The sequence below is a fragment of the Cydia pomonella genome, chromosome 5 (genome assembly GCF_033807575.1).
Source record: "Cydia pomonella isolate Wapato2018A chromosome 5, ilCydPomo1, whole genome shotgun sequence".
Classification (NCBI taxonomy): domain Eukaryota; kingdom Metazoa; phylum Arthropoda; class Insecta; order Lepidoptera; family Tortricidae; genus Cydia; species Cydia pomonella.
The window spans coordinates 12,528,250-12,547,196 of NC_084707.1; the positions used below are offsets into that span (position 1 = coordinate 12,528,250).

Consider the following 18,947-nt stretch of genomic DNA (forward strand, 5'->3'; position numbering starts at 1 on the left):
TCCATAAAGTAATGCATCACGAAAGACACATAACGCCTCGTGTTATTGGCAAACGTAGTGATTATATATTTATATATGGATTATAATTATGCTCTTTGTTATTGGCAAGATAAACTTATTTAAGCCATTTCTTAAACAGCTCCTTCGCTGTTTGAGTATTTCAAACAGTGTGTACAGTATTTGTCTGTATTTATGACAGTGACAGATGAAGGAAGTATAAACATGGTCATGCCGTGTAACCTAAAGTAGAAATAAAAATATAATAATACTTATAAAAAATGCAAGTGCTTGAAATTGATAATGTTAAGATTTTCAATCTTAGCGCTGGAAAATCTTTACCAGATGTAAGTTTACTGAAGATGTTGTTAATGTGATTGGAAACAAGCACACGCAAATCATGGTATTTATTTGTGCACATTTTGCTGTTCTTTCAGTGGTTAACTGAACGAAAGAAGCGAGCGTTACTGAAAAAAAATGTAGACCTTCGAAGAAGAATCGAACTCATCCAAGAGTTCGATATGCCAGGTGTCAGTACCAGCATAAGGGCATCTAAAGATGGACAATATATAATGGCAACAGGCATTTATAAACCAAGAATAAAATGTTTTGATGTCAATAATTTATCTCTGAAGTTTGAGCGCTGTCTTGATTCTGAAGTGGTTACATTTGAAATATTGAGTGATGACTATACGAAGGTATGTTTCTGTATACTATTGGCAGTGTTTTATATTCTTAAATATATGAATATTAATTACTTATTTCTATTTCAGATTGTCTTCTTACAATGTGACAGATATGTAGAATTTCATGTTGGGCATGGTCGCCATTACAGATTGAGGGTTCCCAAATTTGGCAGAGACATTGCTTATCATCGACCCTCATGTGATCTCTTTGTTGTTGGAGCATCATCTGTAAGTGAACTATTCCATTTTTTTCACCAAAAGTTTATGTCATACTTTAGCTAGACTATTAAAATTGGTATTGTTTTTACATGTATGTGTGTAAATATATCATTAGACTTTGTTATTGAAGTTTTCAGTTACTTTAATTTGGTTTCATAACTTTAACTCATCCTTTGACATAGGTTTCCTCCATTGCTTTCCATTTATTTCTTTCCTCGCAGTTTGCATCCATTTACCTCGTCCAATTCTACTTAAATCATCTGACCATCTCAACTTTTTATTATATGTAGGGCACCACTCTACAAGGTCCTTTGTCCATTTATCCAGGTTTTCTCTCATCATGTGGTCTGTCCAGCCCCAATTTGTTCTTTTATTATTTTAGTTATTGTTTTTGATCTGTAAGTGACTATTCCATTTTGTTCACCTAAAGTTTATATCTTACTCTAGCTAGACTATTAAATGGTATTGTTTTTGCTTGTATGTGTGTGAATAATTAGGTAATATTATTTTTATTATTCTATGGCGACTGACTGACTTTTTCCTAATTTTTCTAATTCTCTAACTATTTATGCTAATGTCTTAATTTCAATTTTGTTATTTTTCAATGCTTAGATTTGACACATTATATTTGCACGCTTGCTTGCAAGCAAAATACACATTGTACCTGAATAGTCCTAACACCTTATGTTACTGTATTTTTGCAAATAAATAAATAAATGATTGATTGATTGATTAATTTTATGTTCAGGGGCTTTCCAGAAAGGTGTCAGGTATGTGACAATTTTTTAACACTTCTCACGAAGCTAAGAAGTCATTATTTGGTATGATAACTTAGCTTTAAATTCAACAGTTATATATCAGATTTGTGCAGGTTATTAAGGTAGTTGCCAAAGTAGACCTTTTTGTGGAATGCCCCTAACAGTCAGGTACAACATTCGGTTTTAACAATATATTATATATGTGATTTTGTTATTTACTAATCCAGTGGTGGGAAAACTTCCTTCATGAGAGGCCAGAAAGTTTAAATTTCAGAGGGCCAGAATTGCAGCATAATGCTTTTTTATTATTTTGCTGGCCATATGAAGTGGTTTTTTGTTTTCTTTGAAAGGACCACATAAAATCCTTTTCGGACCTTACTTAGCCCACCACCGTAACCACCATTTGCCACAAATACTAACTGGCGACTGAGATCATAATGTTATCTCCTTTACACTTGTTAAGACCAACCAAGAGTGAAAGAGACGGCATTATGACCTGACTCACCACTTAGTTTTACTGCAAGTATAATCCTATTTTTTATTTTAGGAAATTTACAGATTAAACTTAGAAGTTGGCCAGTTCTTGGCACCATATGTTACAAAAGCCCATGAAATAAATTGTTCAGCAGTTAGTGAAGATCATGGCTTGCTTGTGGTGGGCACAGAGAGTGGGCATGTGGAGGCTTGGGATCCACGAACAAAGTCCAGGCAGGGCATACTGGACTGTGCCTTACATTGCACAGACTCGGAATACAGGTATAACCACTACAGAGTTATTTTATATGATTGATATAATGTATTATATCAAAATATATTCAATAATATTAAAAATACATTGAAAATTACACATTGCAACATTCCAGGTTTTTATAGAACCCTATAAATACCAAATATTTGCCTAAATGTAATGAGATGCACATAAGAATGTATATATACAGTAGAACTAACACTAAAGTGTACATTTGTCACCAATGTCTTCCTGTGAAAAAATTGCTTCCAAAAATTTATCTAACTTGCAAATAAATTTTAATCAAGGTGATTTTTGTCTTGGACCTAGATAGTTAACTTGAATGTTGTTCTGTTTTCAGAAATGAAAGTTTACCTGTCATTACATCCGTAAGATTTGATGGACCACTGAGAATGGGAGTAGGGACAAGCACTGGCCATGTCCTTCTGTACGACATCAGATCCAGCAAGCCTCTTTTAGTCAAGGATCACATGAATGGCCTGCCAATTAAAAATATACAGTTCCATGAATCTAAGGAATATGTGTATTCAATGGATTCTACTGTTGTTAAAATATGGGATAAGAATACTGTAAGTTGCTGAATAATGAAATCATTTAATATACAAGTTTGTATACAATAAATACAAATGTAAAGAAATTGACGTACAAAAAATTTAAACATAAGTATAGGAAATAAAAATCTAGTTTGTTATTGTCACATAGCTTTGAATACATTTGTATTCGTCCTTAATAACACAGTTTAAAACAGAATAAATTTAATATTTAACCCTTTGACCGCTAAATACGTCAACTGATGCCCGCGGCTATAACAAACTATTAACCATTGAGCATTCCGACAAGTCTTACAATGACGCGCCGCATACGATAGGCGTGGCGTTCATAGGGGTACGACACCCTTCCCAATATTATTATTCTAGATTTTATGATAATGTCATGATTTCTTAATAATAATACTAAATAGTGTAAGCAAATATGAGTTTTACGTTGGCAACATTCCGATAATACCTAAATTAATGTGAGAGTAATGGGTAATGTTTCATGACTTACCTGGCAACACGTTAGTTAGGAAGTGGTAGGGGTAAGCGGAAGCTAAGGAGAGTGTTGTACAGACTCGTTCACTTGGATTGGGGAAGTCAAAGAGACGACATCTTGATGGTAACGGGTTGAGCAAAGTTAAAGAGGCACTTCCATTTTATAATTAGAGCAATGGGATATATTTCTAATAATTATTATCTAGATAGAAAATCAAATATATATATAAAAAAAAAAAATTAGACTAGACAAACCCAGGTTTATCTTTTTAGAATCTGGATCTTAAAATTTTACAACTATGCAATTTTTACTATCTAATTAGTACATTTTTGTTCAAGGGCAAGCAATATACAAGCATTGAATCATCAGCTGACTTTAATGACCTCTGCATCATTCCCAATACTGGACTAAGTATGATGGCAGTGGAAGATCAGAAGATGCAAGTTTACTACATTCCATCACTAGGTAAATTAGACTTCACATTATCATAAAATAGACATGTCGCGCACAGTCAACAGCAGATATATGGAATAGCCGAATAGAGATGTTGCCTGTATTCAATAGTACATTACGATACAAGTGCGAAAAATAGGAAACTCGAAACAAGTGGCGATACATTAAAACACGACCGAAGGGAGCGTTTTAAATCGACACGAGTTGCGAATTACCTATTCGCACATGTATCGTACAACGTTTTACAGTACATATGGCCCTTTAAATGTTCGACACAGTAACGTAATATGCTAATTTTCGCACTAGTGCGGTAAAGTAGCACCATATGTACTGTAAAATAAATTTCTTAACACGATGTCCAAAATAAAGCACCAGAAAAATATTAGAAAAATCTAGAACAGCAGTTATTTTTTGACACAATTTCTTTTGAACGTGCCAGCTCTTCTCGAGCCTGCTGGTATTGTAAGAGACGATGGTAAGAGACTGGACGGAATGTCACTAATTCCGTGGAAGATGGGACGGGTGTTGGAGTGGGACGCCACATGTGTAGACACCCTAGCCCCGTCTCATCTCCACGGCACAACTGCAAAAGCTGGCGCGGCGGCAGAGGCAGCCGAAAAATTAAAAAAGATCAAATATAGGGGTCTCGGCCCCGAATACGATTTCGTACCTTTTGGCGTCGAGACCCTTGGCCCGTGGGGTCCGAATGCGTCTACACTATTCAAGGATTTAGCCAAAAAATTAGCAGACGCTACCGGTGATCGTAAGCTGGCAGCTTCCTCGCACAGAGAATAAGTATTGCGATACAACGAGGAAATGCTGCCAGCATCTACGGCACCACGCCGCAGGGGGATAGTTTTTAATTATTTATTTTAAGATTAGTTTTATTTATTTTTAGATTTAGATTTTAAGTTTTATATGTATTATGTTGAATGAATGAATGAATGAATGAATGTTTATTTGAGACAAACAAGCGTATATCGTTGGGTGTTACATTTTTGGTTTTGACCGATCCTTGTTTTGCCATGATTGGCGTACAAATATTGTTTTTTACTTACTAACTAAATTAACTATGTACAAGATATAAACCTAACCTTACATACTACGATAAACATTACAATGTCATGCAATTCATGCAAGTAATAATGAATTACAAATAAGGTTTTAAATAAAATAAATAAATAAATAAATAATACCATTGGCGGAATAATTTAATATTACAATTTACATTTGGTAATGAATTCATTAACAGAATAATAACAATTATCAATTAAATAATTAAATAATTTCTTCTTAAAAATATTAAAAGGCATTTCTTTAAAAGTATCAGAGAGAATATTATATATTTTAATAGCCATACAGTATGAATTTTGCCGTGATAATGCTAGATTGGTTTTTGGTAAGTTTAACTTAATCCTATGTGTCCCTCTCTTAGAGTTAGTGACTCTTACATCAAACAGTTCTATATTTTTCTTTACAAATAAACACATTTCAAACACATACAAACATGGAAGTGGCAGTATACGTTTGGATTGGTAAAGTGGTTTACAGTGGTCTAAGAAATCGGCTCCACATAAAGTGCGAATGCATTTTTTTTGTATTTTAAAAATGATTTCAGCATCCGTCGAGTTTCCCCAAAGTATGAGTCCGTATCGCAATATTGATGCCACATAACCGTGATACGCAGAAAGGGCTGCTTCTTCTGAGACAACATTTCGTAACCGATACAAGACATACACAAAACGGTCGAGTCGCATGCGCAAATTATCAATATGACTCTTCCAGTTACACAAGCAGTCCAATGTTATTCCCAAAAATGTCGCAGACCTTACCTCTTCAATTGATTGATTATTATATGATATATTTAAATTAGTCGTTTTACTTTTACGTGTCAAAAATTGTATAAATTTAGTCTTTTCCAAGTTAATGCTCAAATTATTATCTTTCATCCAATTAATTATGTCATTTATGGCTTGATTTATTTCGTATTCAAATGTTAAAACATCATTACAATTTATAAGTAAGGTAGTATCATCCGCGAACAATATACATTTGTGATTCGTTGCATCTGGCAGGTCGTTAATATAAAGAAGGAATAGCAATGGACCTAATATACTTCCTTGAGGTACGCCGGTAGGATTTAGCTTGTAGTTAGATCTATATGCCAATCTGTTATGACTAGTAATTCTCATGATTTCTACACACTGCTGTCTGTCACTGAGATAACTAATAAGCCAGTCATAAGCAAGACCCCTTATTCCATATCTAAATAGTTTACTCATTAATATCTTATGGTTCACAAAATCAAATGCTTTTGTCATATCTAACAAAACCGCTACTATGGGTAGTCTATTGTCAAGGTTTTCGATGACATGTTTTATTAGATTAAAACATGCCTTAGAAGTTGAGCTGTTGTTGTGTTTGTTCCGAATAAATTGTTTATTTCTTTTTAATTAATCAGATATAAATGTAGAGTTGGTATGTACTTCGACCGTGACATCACTTGTTCTGTTTTTCGTTTAAATTCTATAGTGGCTAATCATTAAGATAGTTTGAAAAAAAAAAAGGAACTGATTTGACTAGTCAGGCAAATATCCTTTGATATTGAGTTTCTTACACAAGAAAATAAGAATCGCTCTCTGACAACGAATTTTTATGTGTGTTATCCTGCACTGAACGTCGAAATTTTATTTATGTTATGTTTTCAATTTTCTCATATCTAACTTTTTTAAACGTAGGCCCTGCTCCAAGATGGTGTGCATTCCTAGATAACTTGACAGACGAATTAGAGGGAGAAGGAAAACAGACTGTCTATGATGATTACAAATTCGTGACCAAACAAGAACTGGAGTCTTTGGGATTGGACCATCTTCTTGGCACAAATCTTTTGAGGGCATACATGCATGGGTAAGTTTTTTTAATAAATTATGATTCGAAATCAACTGCATAAAACTTATGTTATTTAGGAGTTTTATTAAACATTGGACACATTTTAGATACTTTGTTGATGTGCGACTTTACAAGAGAGCCAAGTCAATAGCAGATCCATTTGCGTTTGAAGAATACAAGAAACGTAAAATTAGAGAGAAAATCGAACAGGACAGGCCATCAAGAATTAAAATTGAAGACAACTTACCTAAAGTCAATAGGGAGTTGGCGTCCAGACTTATGGAGGATGAAGGTAGAAAGAAGAAGAACCCATCCAATCTTCTTAAAGATAACCGTTTCAAGGCAAGTTTTATTATATTACAATTACATAGCATTTTTAAATAATTTGAAAAAAAGGACAATACCTTTCCCGTAACTAAATGTATAATAACACTGATGAAATTAATTCAAGCGAGCGTAGCAAGCTCAGTTAGTTATCAGCGTGTTACTATACATATTTGATTAACACTAGGCCCCAGTATCGGGGGCTAATACTTGTATGTAAGTAAATAACTAGGTATTTGCTACCCATAGATCTAGACATTAGTAAGCGTAAGGACCTATTTTAAGTATGGTTGTCGTAACATCACGAAACCATCAATATAATGCTCATTATTTGACTTCCAGGCTATGTTTGAAAATCCTGACTTTGAAGTGGACAAGTCAGCTGAAGAGTACAGATTACTGAATCCGGTGCTATCCAGGCTGGATAAGGATAAAACGAAACCTAAAACAGCAGAAGTTGAGCCTATGGAGGTATGTATATATTCGTAACGCCCACCACACAAAATGTTGGCTAGGGAAATTTAAATCTACTTGTGTAGTTATTAAGTTTTAATTTATTTTCTTCGATTTTTTTAACGTAACAAAGAAAACCAATATACAAAAATATTTTTTGCAATATTTCTTTAGATATGGGCTTAAACGAAAGGATTTATTATTAAACAAAAAAAAACCCGACTGCATACAAATATTTTTGAAAAAGCTGACGCAGTCGGGTAAAAAGAGAATGGAATACAGTAAAAAGTTTTAGATTTTACTTACTATTAAATCGATTCGGTTATTCACATGTACATAATAATAATTAAGTCTTTATTAAAATATTTTTAGTCTGTAACAATGACTTATGGTAGTGTTTCCTTTTAGCCTTAATTCGTTGTCATCAATAATGTGTAATGTATTATAAAATAATGTTTTATTTAGGATGAACCGGAGGACAAAGACTCAGATAAGGAGCTTTATCAGTCTAGCGACGAAAGTTCGGACGACGACCGCACGTGGGTGAAAGAAGTGAAGAAACAACACAAGATAATCAGAAAGAAACACCAACACGAAGATGACGAAACAAAACACAAGGAAAAGGTATACGAATTCAGTGAAACACCGAAAACAACTAATATCAAAACAATCACAAAAGTCAACAAGGCCAGCTTAGGAGATCGATTAGCAAAGGAGACCTTCTCAGCAACGGTCGCCGGTACAGGAGGAAACAGAGAGATGAAGTTCACAATGAGAGGCAAGAAATCAGAATCGGAAGCACAAAAGAAAATTAAGAAACACTATCAGGAGAGGAAACAGATTGTTAGAAGAACAGGATATTTAATGAAAAAGAAGCTACCTAAAATGTAGAATAGGTATCATGTTGCAAGGACGACTTTAATAAATTTAATATGTTGAACTTGTTTTTTTTTCTATTTAGGGACTTAAATCACTTACATGATTGTACTATTTTTAGAATGAGTTATTATCAGTGATTAAAATCTGCAATGTTGTTGGCTAAAATTCTAACGAAGATATTTAAGTACCGTCTGGGACTCTGGGCGTTTCATAAAAACAGATTGCATTCTTTCTCCATATTTATCTCTTTAGGGTTATCAGAGTTCAACCTTGATACAAAACCTTTGGTTTTATTTTTAATTTATTAGTCTTTTGATGACGTCTATACAAATACATATAATAGTAGTGTTGTATTGTATGATTATTAATCCAATTTGGATATATGTATTAAATAGGTATTATTGTATTCAATACCAAATCCAACTTGATACTTCCAGAAAAGACGTGACATATCTCAATATCTACAGTATCTAGCGGCAAATAATCTATCATATTTTTCAGATACATTTTTATGATTTTTTTGGTATCTTCTCAAAAACCGCTTTAGCGATTTCGATGAAATTTACAATAACATAACAAATCGACAGTTCGATCAACCTAGGGTTCCGCATCGGCATTGTGCTGACGTGGCATATATAAATATGGTCGTGATGATGATGATACAATCATTGTTAAATTGACATAAAGTCTAATTTCACGAATTTACGAATGAATGCCTTAAAATAGCAATATGATTGTTTTTTTGCCGCTACTGTAAATATTAGAATATAAATCAACCCAGATGTAAGTAAAAACTTCGAATTAAGTACTATTTCACAGCCATTTAATATGACACTTAATTAAGAAAATTAGTCTGATTTGCTTCTGATTTCTGACCTTTAACTTTTGTTTTTACATTTACGTACTCAAATGTAACATAAAGGTTGTGCACCGCTGCATTTAAGTGCATTATTTTGACGTTATAAACAATTAACAAGTGCTTCGTTTGTTGCATCCTTTTTTAATATTTGATATTTTCTCAGTGAGAAAGAGACAATGTTACATAATAAATAAATGTAATGACTGACTTAATAGCTCACAAGTACCATATGATGCACAATAATAATGGATCTTATGGCAGCGGTAAGTTACAATTACCTTCGTTTAATTAAATGTTGAAGCTTGTTTGTCGCCACAATGAGTGACTACCCTGTTATTATAATGTTAAAGTTATCTATTCGCATAATATGCACAATGGTAATTAAAGTGTAGATATGGGCAATAAACTGGATAATGTGAAATTTTCAAACGATTTCGTAGCGAGTGATCTACTGGACAGCCATGTGCTGGGGCGAGACAAGCTGGAGGAGCCCGCGATGGAGAGATCCACGAGGTCCAGCCTGGACGCCAACAGTGTTGACGTGAGTCAAGTATACTATGTGCATCTACCATACCATATAATTACGCTGTTTAACGACACTTTTTCTTTGCACTCAACGCTTTATCGAGTTTTAATGTCTTCCTGGTTCAAGTCCATTTTAATTTCAGTTCAGTTTTTTTTAATTGAGCTTGAGTGCGTAGCTTCAATGAAAATGCAAGATGTAAGCAGCTATTCTTCAGTGTTGATATCTAACGTACTACTTTTAGGGGCGTTTCCATAAAATAGTACCTGTTGTAGGGTTTGATTTATTTTACACGATATAATTATTTCAGATCGGTGAAATAACTGAATCTCCAGATACTGAGTATATGAGTACGTCTGCTATTCTACACTATTGTAAATCTAAGGTTAGTAATTATCATTTCTAATTTCTTACCTGTAGATCTAAATGTATGTTGTTATTTATAGAAACATTTGGACACCGTTTTGACATTTCATAGGGAGAAATTTGATTTTTACAGAAACTAGCCAAGTATTATATTAATAACTAAAGTATTCGTAGAATCCTTATTTAACATAATATTGTTTTAATTTCAGATATTGCTTCCGTATCTTAAGCTTTTAACAATAATGGGATTGCGTCCAGTCGTCGATTCCTCGAATTCCTCAAGAGTCTCCATATGTTTGTCACACTTCCATTCTGCGCAAGTTGCAGTATTTATGTGTTTAGGATACATTCTTCAGTATATGGCATGTTTCAGGTAAGGTTTACAAAATTATATAATTTTAAATACTTATCTATACGACTTTTTCTAACCCACTTTACGAGTATGTAATTCAAATAGGTACCTATCTTTACTCTTTAATAGATGTGCATGAAAAAGTCTTATTACAAAATTTTAAGATTTAAATTCGAATACTAAGTGGTCCCCAGTATACTTATAAAAAGTAGCCAATGATATACCTTGTCTGCGCCCATGGGCTACGACGTCCACTTGCTTCCTGTAAGGCCGTACGATGTATGATGATGATGAACCTCAATAAGACTTGTGTGTGTGTACTAGTCGACGGTATATATAAGATATAGTTATATAAGTATTTACATAGAAAACTTCCGTAACTCAGGAACAAATATTTGTGATAAATAAATGTCCTTATCCTTACTAGAATTCGACCCTGTGATCTCCTGCTTAGGCAGAGTCACTACCGATTAGGCTGTAAGGCCGTCAAAGTTTACGAATTTTCAGTTTATAGCGTGTCCATCGTCGTGTAAAAAAAATATATAATATACTTTTTTATTACAATGTCGTTGTTCGTTAATTCCAGACGAGACCGAGGTTTCTGCTACAAGCTGGTGCCGCTGGCGCTGGAGTCCTCACTAGAGTACGAGACGTACAAGCAAGTGTGCTACGGGAACGTGACGCTGACGTACGTCGGGCCCAGCGTACTGCACTTCCTGGGGTTCCTCTACGCTCTCTATTTGTTTAGAATATCCGATAATGAGCAGCTCCAGAATCTTATGGAAAGGGTAAGATTCGTTCACATTTATATACAAATTGTTAAGTTAGAATGGCGGAAAAATGCCATAACGATTGTCATGATTTATTTATGTTTACATTAAAGATAGCAGTTGAGTATTAATTTAAATATGCAACATTGGATTACCCCGATAAATACAGGGGCAGTTGGGAAAATAACATTATACTAGGTACTGGCAACACGGTAGGTAGTGGGGAGACGGATCAGGTTGGACAGGCTCGTTCACTTGGGTCGAGGCAGTCAAACAGAACACATTGTGAAGGATCGATCTGATCAGAGTACCTTTTGGAGGAGTGTACAGGTTTTTAAAGGGTCGACAACGCGCATCTAACACCTCTGGAGTTGCAGGCGTCCATAGGCTACGGTGACGGCTTACCATCAGGCGGGCCGTAGGCTTGTTTGCCACCGACGTGGTATTAAAAAAAACCTGCAAGTACCTCGATTGTTGTATTAGTAATTGTTAGAGTAACCATACGACAATAATCTTCACACGATGTAGCCAATGTTTTTTCACTTGGAAATGTAGCAATTCATAAAATTACACTTTTTGAAGCATTTGAGCTTGCATTGACCAATTAATTAACACGCCATTGAGTAGTATTTATTTGTTGAATCTATTTTCCAGGTATTTCTGCTATCGTCGTATACACAGCAGGGCATGGCCTCTGCCAACCCAAAGCGGCTCTTACGTCTGCTGTGGGCGTTCATCATACTGAGTGTGTTGTGGATGTGCCTGTCGCTCTGTTCGGTCAACCTGATGATGGCTGAGGGTACTATTATGTTTCGGTGGATGGAAGAAAGGTAATTTTTATATGAATCTATATTATATAGCTATCTGTCCGATCGAACACAGAACGTGAAGTACGGACCCTATATATCCGAGATTTACGGCTCGCGTTCCGGCATTAGTCAAGGGTCTAACTTGGGATCATTCCTCTTTGTACTGCTCATAAATGACTTGCCATTAGAAGTGCACTTTTGTTTGCAGACGACGTAAAGCTAATAAGATCGGTCGAAAGCGAGAAGGATTGTCAGGAATTACAGGTAGATGTCGACGCGGTCTACCGTTGGAGCCTCAAAAACAAATTATATTTTAACTCGAGTAAGTGCGAGACCTTTTCGCGATCGCGTGGTCCTATTGAGTACGAGTATGCCATCGGTGATGTTTGTATAGCGCGGTCGGCCCGCGTCCGTGATCTAGGTGTGCTCTTCGACCCTGCACTTTCATTTCGCGATCATGTTCACGCAGTGACTGATGCGGCGTACAAGAGGCTCGGATTAGTTTTGCGTAATTCTGGGTCCCTGAGCGTTTACGCCACTCGCGTGCTCTATACTGCACTCGTCCGGAGTTTGCTGTAGACGAATTCTGTAGTCTGGAGTCCGCATGAGAATAAATATATTCTTATGTTGGAACAGGTCCAGAAAATGTACCTAAGGGCTTTGTACAAGAGGATATACGTCTATTATCCTTACATGTACCCCACCTTGTTCTTACAGGGTCAACTAGGGTATGACTCCTTACAGTTGCGAAGGTCGCTCTCCTTAGCCAAGTTTATATTAGCAATCTTTAGAAATAAAATTGATAGTATAAAACTTGTCGAAGTCTGTGTGCGCCTGTTTGTACCTAACCAATACACCCGCGCGCGACGGCACCCGCTGCTGGCGGGGCGGGGGGCGCGGCGCGCGGGCGGGCACGCAGGCGCACGCGCAGGCGCCGGTCGCGCGCGCTCACGCACTGCTCAACTCCCTGCTCGAGGCGCTGCCACAGTGCGATTTGTTAGTGAGTGCGATGGGGCGAGTGATAATGGAATGCAAGAGGATATTAGAAAGAGAGATGCCTGAGAGTACTATACCGTTATGAATTCCTGTGTCTTAGCTGCTCATGTGTTATTGCTTTATAATGTTAATGCTTTATGTTGTTAATGTGTTCCAATCTGTGCCGCTTTGGCAAGTTTGGCATTAGCTGTAAGGCGCAATTTGTTATTTGAAATAAATAAATAAATAATAATAAATAATATTACAATTTAACACTAGGTACACAAAAAAAAGAAGGCACGAAATGTCATACATCTGTCCAACCTGCGTTCATCGATGGAACAAGATAAGCGAGATTTAAACGCTGGTAAATGCGTTCTCTTTTAAAAAATGTCGCGAAACAATCAGCGAGCAAATTCTTTTCAATATTGTTAGTACCCCTGTGACCTATTTGGTAGACTGATTTTACCTCCATTCTAAAAAAATACAATTACCATAGTATTCTACCGTTTTACCCCCGGTTTTGGAACGGGTGCAAAAGACATTCGTATTTCCACGATATGAGTAACGGATAAAAATAGTATAAATTTAGTGGGTAAATATTAAGATATAGTGAAATAATAAAACTTTCAATTTAGACCGTTTTCGAAGAGAAACAAGTACCTAATTAATATTAGTGTTTTCAGTTCAAAACAAACCCTATTAATCCTGAAGATCCTGCTGGTAGCATGCACGCTGGTCCACGACATGGTGCAGGCGACCATCATCACGAGCTACTGCCTGCAGGCGCAGCTGCTGCAGGCGCACCTCATGTACCTCAAGGAGCGGCTGCTCAACAGATCCACCACGCCACTCAACTGGATGCGAGTGAGTCCCTACTCAACGTTATTACATTAAATCAATATGCTACAATAAAGTGAACATGTTCGTGTGACGGTTGATGATTATTTTACTTTATTTCCTCGCATGTTTGGAGAAAAGCACTATATATGCCTCGGCAGGAACAGCAATTCGTGAATTCGTCTTTTTTCGAAAAATCGAAACTCATCCACGAATTGCCATTTCCCGGCCTCTGCAATAATGTACTAATTTTCAAAGTAGCAACCCGGCCCGGTTTCGCACGGATACCTATAAACTTAACAAAGTATATAGCGTATAAAAATCCGTTCAGTAATTTTTGGGTTAATCGCAAACATATAGACAGACAGACGCGGCGGGAGACTTTGTTTTATAAGATGTGGTGACTATGTTGGCGGAACACGCAAAAAAATGAACACAAAAAAGCGCTGCTCGTCATTAAATAACGACGTGCTATTCGCTCCGTGCATGACTGTGGCGCCGCCCTAGTGGGTGTGGGATATATTGCTTATTTGACAGTTGACAGCTGCCAAATAGTATCAAGATGTCGTCCCACGAAAGTTCATATTTTCACCACGCAGCTGTTTTCGCTTGTGATTCACCCACCACCAACTTCGGACACAGGACATAATGTCATTTGAACCACGATCCTACTTAAATGTCCGAAGATGTTCTTGTCGTTGTTCATATCCTGCGGTAATGAGACACATTATTATTACAGGAGATCGCAGAGTTCCAGAAGCTCCTCAAGTATCTGAACGACGACCTGGCGCCGGCGGTGTGCCTGTTCACGATCGTGAACATCTCGTGGGTGGCGTCGGGCGCCATGTGGATGTACAGCCTGGACAAGGTCGACACGCAGACGGAGCCCATCGTCGGCATCAGTCTGCTCAACTTGCTGTTGTGGGTCTCGGCGGCTATCGTGCCCTTTATACAGGTACACACTTTGTCAAAGGACCATGGGCAACTTTGAATGGAGCTTGGTCCAAAAACCAACAGAAACGAGAGTTAGGTAATTAGATAGATCTATGTCCTTTATTTCGTTCAATGGGCACCAAGCGAAATTCCATTGCAGAACTAAGTTATTTGCATTTTAGTCAAAATGTCATCACCCTTATTACCTAGGCAATATAGCCCAAGTAAGTAAATTAATTGCTGCAGGGTAGATGTACGCGCACCGCTGCGAGCGCGGCAAGCCATTTGCCGCGCTCGCCCAGCGGTGGACTCTATTGCCTAGGTAATAAGGGTCATGACATTTTGACTAAAATACAAATATCAATTCTGCAATGGAATTCCGCTTGGTGTCCATAGAACGAAATGAAGTATATATGTATAAATACCTATCTAATGACCTAATTCTCAACTCTGTTGGTTTTCGGCCCGTTTTGACGCATAGTCCTTTAACATCAAGTCACAAAATGTATGCCACGTTTTAATTAATCTACTTTAGCTGTCAAATCTGCGGCTACGATGATTTGCACTACTTTAAGTTTTTTAGTATTCGTTGTTGGTAACTAATTTTGACCGCGGCCGGCAAAACGTCCCACTTTGTCGCTTGCCATAAAGACGAGATTTGCTTGTATCTTTATACGAATAACCTGTCAAGGCATACTTATGGCAAGCGACAAAGTGGGACGTTTTGCCGGCCGCGGTCACAATTATCAAGTCTATCTTTGGTAACCTGCTAAAGCCCAGCCGTATAAAGAGGAACATTTAAAACTTGCTCGTGAAATGTTAACATACAGTGTACCTATTAAATACAGTTGATGTTGCAGTATTTAAAAATTAAACTAATTTATACAACTGCAATACTCTGTGTTCAAATTGAAAACGTTTTAAATTTTGTTGAACTACTACAAGTATTTTGTACCTCGGGCAGTGGGCCGTAAGAGCGTAAAATACAGACTAAACTCTTCCTTCTTTAACTTCTTCTTCTTTTTCTTCTTTCTTTAACTTGTCCTGTTAGTATGTATGGCACAAATCTTGCAAGTTAAATTTGACCCACTTCCTGGTTTTCGATGAAGCTGAAAATTTGCATACATATGTAAGTCGGGTGACAATGCAATATTATGGTACCATCGAGCTGATCTGATGATGGAGACAGGAGGTGGCTATATGAACTCTGTGCAAAACAACGCAACCTAATGGTTTTTGGGTTTGCTTTGGTCTCGGACCGTCTAGAACGCAAAATTACTAGTGAAATATTTTGCCTATATCCCTTTTAGTCTACATCGCAAACGGTCTAGAACACAAAATGACCACTTATAGGTAGGTTAGGTTAGTTAGTTATCTTTTAATGGCCGAAGGCCAAACCGCACAGTAATAGGAGCCCCGCGGTAGCGGGGCTCCGTCGACATCGCTAACGTAAAGGTAAATCGACGATACGTAGATAAATAAAGGTCTAAATAATTGTAGTCATTTTGTGTTCTAGGCCGTTTGCGATGTAGACTAAAAGGGATATAGGCAAAATATTACACTTGTTATTTTGTGTTTTAGACAGTCCGAGACCAACCCTTTAAAATTGTCTCGATGAGTATTAGTTGCCTGTGGAAAGAAAAGTACAGTCAGCGATAAAAGCTTGTACCAAAAACTTATTATATTATAATTATATTCTTTCTACATAAAGCTATTATTTGTCGTCTTTCAGGCAGCGCGCCTCTCAAAAGAGTGCCGGCGGACAGAGAGCGTAGGCCACGAGCTCTGCGTCCGTCCGTTCCTGCATCAAGACACGCCGCACGAGGACGTCGCCGCCGTGCTCATGTATTCCACGACTCTGCGACTGCGCGCCAAGTTGTTCCACCATCCTGTCGCCGGCCGATATCTCTGGCTAGTGCTCACAATCACACTGGTTGGGCTGTTCTCGCTGGGCATGTGCCATTATATATAACGATAACGGCACGGCCATCCTGCTATTGGTCACGTCCCACTGGTACTCAGAATCAGAATTAAAGACTTGCGAGCGTGTGTTTAATAAGATTACCGCGTTACGGGAGCTCCGGCTACTGTTCATAATCACACTCTTTTTCTCTCTGGTCAGTCAGCAGCAGAAGTGGCTACGCTGGCCGTGTTCTAAGTTCTAACAAATCTCTACACACTTATTCTCTTAATAATTTTTAACATATTGCCCAATTACCTGTTTCTGCTGCTGACTGGATGTGCCATTCAGAACTGCTACCTATGGCTAGCCGCTATCGGCTTTGAACACTTCATAATATATACAAACCTTATCAAGTCTGGTTAGCTAACCGAAATTATTTTAGTTAATGATATCAGCTATTTTTAACCTTTTAACCGCCGTCGTCTGATATATAAGGCACATAATATCCAGCTCATTTGCCGCAGTCTGATAAATAAGAGAAAACTTTGTGTAACTTCGTACCGGCGACGACACGAGCACGCTCGATGAAAGATTCTAAGCGTTAACCTTTTGACCGCCAAAGACGTCATATGTCGCGCGCGGCTACAGCCCAATATCAACCTTCATGCGTACCGACAAGGTTCACGATTACGCGCCGCGTATGATAGGCGTGGCGTCCAAAAGGTTAAAAGGGTAGAATTCTTTCTCTAGACTGAAATGGAAATACTCTGAACTGGTTTGAGTTCGGACTTGCCTATGTTTAATTATAAAATTAGAAATCTAGTTAAATAAATAGATTTAGTATGGATTGTGAGTCCTCTGGCTGGATTCCATTATTGTTAATTTTAAAAGAATGAATGAATATATTTTTTGAAAATGACCAAAAGGTTTTGGTGTACATTAAATGTAACTTAACCTAATGTTTTGTAATGTCAATGAAATAATAAAATGCATTTGATTAAATTAAACATACATTTATTTAAATCAACATTGTTTTTTGGCACTAGAACTATTAAACTAAGTAAACTTAACAGTACGTAATTGTAATTAGGCTATGCGCATGTAGAGGATACACATAAATATGTATCTACAAAATAACACTTTCTAAAAATTAATATATAATATGAAATAAAGTCTTCATACTAGGCGCACATAATTACATTAAGTAGACTAGAACGACTAGGATAGACGCCTACCCTAACAATTAGTTAAATTAGCTTTCGAGATCAAACAAAATAGAACTTTGGATAATACAAATAATGGTAGCACAATCGGAATAGAGCAAACCTCGAAATTTCTTGGACAGTCCTGAAATTTGGTATGTAAATTAAAGGTCCCTTATTCATGTCCATACCATTTGATATTTGGGGACCTCGAGGACTCTTTTCTTTAATAAAACAAGTGTAAAAAGGTTGTGAAGGACAAAAGGAATCTACCGATATGTCATTTTTCCGGTCCGGCCATTCCTAAGCTACAGGGTGTACTGAATCATCAGTACTTAAACCCATAACCCTACTTTCTGGTGAAGTTGCAGTCAAGTAAAATGTTGATATAGGGGTAGATCATGTACAAATGTGTACAAGTGGAATTCATATTCCTCCGAGATTCCTATGTGTGTATGTGTCCGCTGGAAATGTATATACGCTAAACCTAGATTCAGCAAGTATTTTCTATAACAAGATGTATTTTTTCGCAAAGATATCTAAGACTTTTTTTGTGTAGAATTTAATAAGCTTTAATGTTTTCCTAGATGACGTAGATTTTGAGTAAAACGCGAATTTCTCCAGGATGGTACACATTTTCCAAGATGGCTGCGATTCCTCGAGGTCCCCAAATGTCAAATGATATGGACATGAATACGGGGTCTTTAATTTACATACATACCAAATTTCAGGGCTGTCGAAGAAATTTCGAGGTTTGTTCTATTCCGATTGTGCTATGGTTACACAGGTGTGTCTGCAACATTGTTGTTACATTATTTAATTAATGAAACCTTACAATTTGTTGGTCTTGTAACCCGCTTTTCTAAAATAGTAATATACCATAAGTTATGGGGCGTATTCGTTGAATTAATTTTATTATTCAGTAGTCTCACCCGCGGCAATAGGTCACGAACTATTTTTACTGAATTCCAAAAATA

The 18,947-nt window shown here is 36.9% G+C and overlaps 2 protein-coding genes across 3 annotated transcripts; both read left to right on the top strand.

Annotated features, from left to right (window-relative positions):
- Positions 1-185: 185 nt before the first annotated feature.
- Positions 186-8,499, top strand: LOC133517734 (nucleolar protein 10-like). The gene is made up of 10 exons (XM_061851117.1): positions 186-344; positions 435-695; positions 771-911; positions 2,208-2,416; positions 2,749-2,977; positions 3,779-3,905; positions 6,632-6,800; positions 6,890-7,124; positions 7,449-7,577; positions 8,025-8,499. The coding sequence occupies exons 1-10, from the start codon at positions 279-281 to the stop codon at positions 8,448-8,450; spliced, it is 1,992 nt and encodes a 663-aa protein (XP_061707101.1). The 5' UTR covers positions 186-278; the 3' UTR covers positions 8,451-8,499.
- A 552-nt stretch (positions 8,500-9,051) lies between these two features.
- LOC133517735 (uncharacterized) lies at positions 9,052-17,775 on the top strand. Of its 2 annotated transcripts, none has more exons than XM_061851118.1 (9): positions 9,052-9,560; positions 9,738-9,838; positions 10,131-10,205; positions 10,396-10,559; positions 11,125-11,326; positions 11,963-12,138; positions 13,770-13,959; positions 14,672-14,887; positions 16,598-17,775. In XM_061851118.1, exons 1-9 carry the CDS (start codon positions 9,497-9,499, stop codon positions 16,835-16,837), a joined length of 1,428 nt encoding a protein of 475 aa, XP_061707102.1. In that variant the 5' UTR covers positions 9,052-9,496; the 3' UTR covers positions 16,838-17,775. The 2 variants fall into 2 exon arrangements, with proteins under 2 accessions (XP_061707102.1, XP_061707104.1); XM_061851120.1 differs by having other exon boundaries at positions 9,055-9,560; positions 13,779-13,959.
- The last annotated feature ends 1,172 nt before the right edge of the window (positions 17,776-18,947 follow it).